The sequence below is a fragment of the Salvelinus sp. IW2-2015 genome, linkage group LG33, assembly GCF_002910315.2.
Source record: "Salvelinus sp. IW2-2015 linkage group LG33, ASM291031v2, whole genome shotgun sequence".
Lineage (NCBI taxonomy): Eukaryota > Metazoa > Chordata > Actinopteri > Salmoniformes > Salmonidae > Salvelinus > Salvelinus sp. IW2-2015.
The window spans coordinates 1432353-1439479 of NC_036872.1; the positions used below are offsets into that span (position 1 = coordinate 1432353).

At 41.4% G+C, this 7127-nt stretch overlaps 1 protein-coding gene across 1 annotated transcript in view; it reads left to right on the forward strand.

The window, feature by feature from the left end:
- LOC111957536 (glutamate receptor ionotropic, delta-2-like) overlaps positions 1-6417 on the forward strand; it is an 86976-nt gene extending 80559 nt beyond the window's left edge. The window contains exon 2 of the mRNA XM_023978389.1: positions 5076-6417. Coding sequence (XP_023834157.1) covers positions 5076-5326 — 251 coding nt within the window. The 3' untranslated portion in view covers positions 5327-6417. The remainder of the gene's footprint in view (positions 1-5075) is intronic.
- Positions 6418-7127: the final 710 nt, after the last annotated feature.

The window sequence follows — 7127 nt, forward strand, 5'->3', positions numbered from 1 at the left end:
TTGATTATTCATACTATTTTGATTAATCATATTTGATGAATATATATGGATGAGCTCATTCCTAATTCATGTTTCTATGGGTATAAAGGCTCGATGCACTTAATCATCATCAATGGATCATGAATCACTCACGGAAATGAAAACTAATCACAGGTGGAAAGGCCTTAAAATCAACCCCCACCAGTAATTTATTTCCATTAAGATGTTTGAATTATTCTACCATTTAAATATCTGATGGTTTCAGTTAAGGGAACATTGAGGGACATTGAGGGAAAATATTGTCCCCCTCTATAGCATTTCACACCGCCACCGGTGCGATATGCAGCTTTAAAGCGTGTTTTGAAGTCTCCACCTTGAGTTTTGTTTCTATGGCAACTCAATTCTGGGGCCCAGATAAAAGAGCTATTATTTTTGCGGAGGATTGGAGACAAAGTGAGTACGTTGCTGCTGGTTGGGAGGGAGATTTGTCTTGTCTGACAGAGTTCTGCAGGGCTTTGAAAGCACTGTCTTTACCAGGCGATTTCACAACCGACCACCAGCTCACATTTGATTTCATCCCAGTAAACGCTGATATTTAATAGTATATTTACCATACTACTGTACAACCAGTCAGACATAACACCCCCATCACAGAGGGCTAAATGACATCCTGTATGGTATAGGCCTATGCCCCACGCTCTCAAAGGGATAGGTATTCTATTCTTTGATCTGTTTCAATCAGACCTCTTTGTGGGAAAGGTTTCTTTAGATTCACCCTGAACCACATTTGAGTCGCATCGGTAATGCAGCTTAAATAGATGAAGGAATGTGTCTTTTATTTGGCCATTTATTCATGGGGCACTGTATTTTTGTTTGTCTTTTCTCGTTCATATTGCATGGCGTTTAAGACAATGCAAGGAAAACAAGACAACACACCGAACAATCATACAGTGGATGTCTTTTTTTAGGACAGACTGTCGCTTGATGTTTGTTAGATAGTGGACCCTACGGTCTTTTCAGGGGTGCCAAGCGTCAGCAGTCAGGTGGACTTCAGGTGCAAAATGGTGGTATTTATTTACAGGTGCAGAAAAGGTCAATAAAGCTGGAACCATTAATATAATTTACATGATGCGTTGGCAAACATTTGACTGGCAAAATAACAAACAAACTAAATGGCTGATACACCGAAGCTGCTGGCTTCTAGCTACCGTTTTCAAACTAGTCAGACCTATAACTTTGTGTCAATATTTCCTCGCACAGCTGAGTTAGAGAGCCCTGGGACAACATATCACTCTAGCCTAATAAGCTCTCAGGAAATGGGCAATCTGAAATCAAATCAAATGTATTTATGTATATAGCCCTTCTTACATCAGCTGATATCTCAAAGTGCTGTACAGAAATCCAGCCCAAAACCCCAAACAGCAAGCAATGCAGGTGTAGAAGCACGGTGGCTAGGAAAAACTCACTAGAAACGCCAAAACCTAGGAAGAAACCTAGAGAGGAACCAGGCTATGAGGGGTGGCCAGTCCTTGAACCAGGCTGTGCCGGGTGGAGATTATAACAGAACATGGCCAAGATGTTCAAACGTTCATAAATTACCAGCATGGTCAAATAATAATAATCACAGTAGTTGTCGAGGGTGCATCAAGTCAGCACCTCAGGAGTAAATGTCAGTTGGCTTTTCATAGCCGATCATTAAGAGTATCTCTACCACTCCTGCAGTCTCTAGAGAGTTGAAAACAGCAGGTCTGGGACAGGTAGCACGTCCGTTGAACAGGTCAGGGTTCCATAGCCGCAGGCAGAACAGTTGAAACTGACGCAGCAGCACGGCCAGGTGGACTGGGGACAGCAAGGAGTCATCATGCCAGGTAGTCCTGAGGCATGGTCCTAGGGCTCAGGTCCTCGAAAGAGAGAAAGAAAGAAAGAGAGAATTAGAGAGAGCATACTTAAATTCACACAGGACACCGGATAAGACAGGAGAAGTACTCCAGATATAACAAACTGACCCTAGCCCCCCCGACACAAACTAATGCAGCATAAATACTGGAGGCTGAGACAGGAGGGGTCAGGAGACACTGTGGCCCCATCCGATGATACCCCCGGACAGGGCCAAACAGGAAGGATATAACCCCACCCACTTTGCCAAAGCACAGCCCCCAACAGGTTAAAAGCCCAACTTCTAACACTGGAATAATCCAAAATGCACCTAAACAGGTATTTCATCAATTAATATATCTCACCAAAACCAATATTTCTGATTTAGGTCAATGGCCATTACATAATTAATTTCAACATATCAGGACACGATCTCATAACATTCAACATATATTGGGAAAACACCCTTCAACATGGAACATTACGATTACTGTGCACGTGAACCTGTTGGTTAACTACGCTTCCGGTCAAAAGTTTTAGAACAGCTATTCATTCAAGGGTTTTTCTTTATTTTGACTATTTTCTACATTGTAGAATAATAGTGAAGACATCAAAACTATGAAATAACACATATGGAATCATGTAGTAACCCAAAAAGTGTTCAACAAATCAAAATATATTTTATATTTGAGATTCTTCAAATAGCCACCCTTCGCCTTGTTGACAGCTTTGCACACTTTTGGCATTCTCTCAACTTCATGAGGTAGTCACCTGGAATGCATTTCAATTAATAGGTGTGCCTTGTGGAATTTATTTGCTTCTTAATGCGTTTGAGACAATCGGTTGTGTTGTGACAAGGTAGGGGGGTATACAGAAGATAGCCCTATTTGGTAAAAGACCAAGTCCATATTATGGCAAGAACAGCTCAAATAAGCAAAGAGAAAACAAAGACATGAAGGTCAGTCAATACGGAATATTTCAAGAACTTTGAAAGTTTCTTCAAGTCCAGTCGCAAAAACCATCAAGCGCTATGATGAAACTGGCTCTCATGAGGACCGTCATAGGAATGGAAGACCCAGAGTTTCCTCTGCAGCAAAGGATAAGTTCATTAGAGTTACCAGCCTCAGAAATTGCAGCTCAAATAAATGCTTCACAGAGTTCAAGTAACAGACACATCTCAACATCAACTGTTCAGAGGAGACTGCGTGAATCAGGCCTTCATGGTTGAATTGCTGCAAAGAAACCACTACTAAAGGACACCAATAATAAGAAGAGACTTGCTTGGGCCAAGAAACACGAGCAATGGACATTAGACCGGTGAAAATGTGTTATTTGTTCTGCAGCGAACCGCCAACCCATCTGGTTTGGGCTTAGTGGGACTATCATTTGTTTTCAACAGGACAATGACCCAACACACGTCCAGGCTGTGTAAGGGCTATTTGACCAAGAAGGAGAATGATGGAGTGCTGCATCAGATGACCTGGCCTCCACAATCACCTGACCTCAACCTAATTGAGATGGTTTGGGATGAGTTGGACAGAGTGAAGGAAAAGCAGCCAACTAGTGCTCAGCGTATGTGGGAATTCCTTCAAGACTGTTGGAAAAGCATTCCAGGTGAAGCTGGTTGAGAGTATGCCAAGAGTGTGCAAAGCTGTCATCAAGGCAAAGGGTGGCTATATGAAGAATCTCCAATATAAAACATATTTTGATTTGATTAACACTTTTTTGATTATTTCATGATTCCATATGTGTTATTTCATAGTTTTGATGTCTTCACTATTATTCTAGAATGTAGAAAATTGTAAAAATGAAGAAAAACCCTTGAATGAGTATGTGTCAAAGTTTGACCGGTAGTGTATGTGGACTTCACAGGCGTGTTCGTTCTCCAAACTAGTCCACAAACAACATGCAGTTGTGAGTAGGCCTACAGGCTGGCGATACAATGCACCTTAAATTCTAAATAACCAAAGTTAAAGGTCCAATGCAGTCATTTTTATCTCAATATCAAATAATTTCTGGGTAACAATTAAGTGGGCTACCTTACTGTGACTGGTTTAAATAAAAATGGTAAAAGGAAACAAAAATTGCTTCTTAGCAATTTCTCAAGCAAGAATTTTGCTAGGACAGTCTGGGAGTGGTCTGAGTGGAAAAACTGAAAACTAGCTGTTATTGGCTTAGAGTTTTGGAACTCTCTCTTATTTGTTTATCAACTAATTTACCACCTGGTTATGTTACCAGGAAGGGCAAAACTCCATCCCACCAAACCAGGCTGAAATTTCAGGCAGTGGGACATGTCTAGCAGTAGGAATGTGCTTGAAAACGCTAGGAAACATTAACAATCATTAGCAACATTTGCAAAGTGTGTTTGACACCTTCTCCTCCAGTGGGTTTTGAGAAGGAAGAGAGGAGAGAGGACGCGAGAAGTATGCAATTGAGATTCTTCCAATGTACTTAAAATTATAAATAAACAATCTTAACCTGCGTGTGATTGGACATGTCTAGCAGTAGGACGCTTGAAAATGCCAGTAACATGAACAAACATGATGACACGTTTACAAAGTGTTCTTGTTGCTAAATGAGGGGATGGCAATGGGATTGGAATGTCTAACTTGAGGGACACTCTCCAGTGCACATTGTCCCAAGGACTGACTTTGTCGCTTGACGTGGTTCATAGCATAGGCTACTGCAATCCTCAGGATGTTACCTTGCTGTAATTTTTGTGAAGGTCTATGAAGAGGGTGACCAAAAATCACACTGACCCGCAATCGGCCCCAAAATGTGAGATTAGCTCCGAATTGGTGAGTTTACTGTATGAATCACCAATCTGTATCATACACGCAATCTATTTCTAAATGATGACTATTTGCAGGTCAGCAAAATGCATTTAGCATTGCTTCAGTGAGCAGTTGTAAACAATTACTAGCTCATTTGCTGCAGGCAACAAGCAGAGAGGAAATGCAAGGCCAAAAGAAGAGATACTGGCTCTATTTGGATTCCTGCAGGATGTAGGTAGAATGTTCCTGTATTGTATACACCCATTGACTGTGGCATACCTTACTTATTTCCCAGCAAATGGATTGTTGCTCTATTGATGTTTAGGCACACGTACAATATGAGGCCCAAGAGACTTTCCTTAGACACGATGATCACTTATCATTCCCCTTTCCTCCCTCTCTCCCCCCTCTTGCTCTCTCTCTCCTCCCTTCTTTCTCTTTCCGAAGGGGCCATCTTTGATGAGTCTGCCAGGAAGGATGACGAGGTGTTCCGCATGGCTGTGGCGGACCTCAACCTCAACAACGAGATCCTGGAGACGGAGAAGATCACCATCTCCGTGGAGTTTGTGGACGGGAACAACCCTTTCCAGGCGGTCCAGGAAGGTAAGGCCTTGCCCTGCCCTCGACCTCACCCTGCAGTCACTACAACCACCACCAGCAGTCCATCTCACACTCAGCGAGGCCAGAGGAGTGGCTGACAAAGTCCATTATTTTCCCCCGACGACTCTGCATGGTTTTTGTGTGGATATGCTTCAGCCTTTCAGAATGTCAGATGGAACCCACATGAATCTGAAAATCCCTCAATTTTCAGACCGAACCTTGATCAATGACACACTGAACTGAATAGCACTATATTAGGTTTTGAAGGTGTTCCCCAGAAAATGAAGAAAAGGTTTGGGTTTTGGACATCTCTTTTACTGTTACAGTAGTTGCACCATTCTGAAAATGGTGTCTGTTGGATTTCGCTGTACTTTACCCGTGATACTCTCGGTCACTGTTGATATGCACTCTAGGATTGGGAAGATTATAATTTTTTATTAAAAGGCTCGTCATTTTGGTTGATATTCTTCCAATATTTCTGAAATACGTTTCAATACGGCCATTACTTGAAATGCTGCTAACAATTAATTAAGCTGGTAACGTCGATGGCATTTGTCTCGGGAGATATCTGATTAAAATGCAGAGACATGTGGCACAAAATATAAATGAACTCCTCTAGCATGATTCCATGATTTAATTAACTGATAAATGATAACAAAAAAATACAATTCAGACCAAAACCTGTGTTCGACTGAACAGACCTCATCTAAAAGAGTCACATTTCCCTGGGTTTTAAATAGGTCCCTTCGGTTCCTTCTGACATCAAATAACCCTTACTATAACAAGCTCCTAGCATCATGTCATATTGTCGCCGGTAGCTACTCGGCCCTTATAGACCCCTAGCCTGGGAAGTCTGAACACAAGGAGAAGTCTGGTTGGAACCTGTTTAGCTAATGGACACTGGTTATTTGTGGATGGCGGCAGGTGTACAGTCTAGTGCAGTCTAAGAGCCTAATAGTTATTACCACTGGTGCTTTTGTTAAGCCTCTCTGGAGCATCTGTACCTGAGATGCTCTCTTGTCTTTGAAGTCTCATTGTGAGTAGTGCTATTACTGAATACATTACATGTGTTCTGGCTGAATGATGATGGTGGGTCTGCTGGAAGCATCTTTTGTTACTTGTATCGAAACACCTTTTTATCTGTATCTCTGCGAACAACGACAATAAAATCCAATTTGCTTTTGTTAATTAAAAAGGGTTCTTAATTAATTTCTGATCATGGCCTACGGAGTGATATATTATTATAGTGATTGTATTTAGTGATATATTATCAGAACACACTTTTTTGTGTAGATGCATTGATGTGAAGAAAACATATTACAGGACTATGCTCGGTCTTAATTTAGAATAATTGTTTTCCACCTCTGCTCATTTATAAACAAATAACTGTGCACAGAAAATAACAATGCATGATTCATGTTGGTGTTATAATACATAATATAGAATATAAACTCAGCAAAAAAAGAAACGTCCCTTTTTCAGGACCCTGTCTTTCAAAGATAATTCTTAAAAATCCAAATAACTTCACAGATCTTCATTGTAAAGGGTTAAAACACTGTTTTCCATGCATGTTCAATGAATCATAAACAATTAATGAACATGAACCTGTGGAACGGTCGTTAAGACACTAACAGCTTACAGACGGTAGGCAATTAAGGTCACAGTTATGAAACCTTAGGACACTAAAGAGGACTTTCTACTGACTCTGAAAAACACCAAAATAAAGATGCCCAGGGTCCCTGCTCATCTGCGTGAACGTGCCTTAGGCATGCTGCAAGGAGGCATGAGGACTGTAGATGTGGCCAGGGCAATAAATTGGAATGTTCGTACTGTGAGACGCCTAAGACAGCGCTACAGGGAGACAGGACAGACAGCTGATCGTCCTCGCAGTGGCAGACC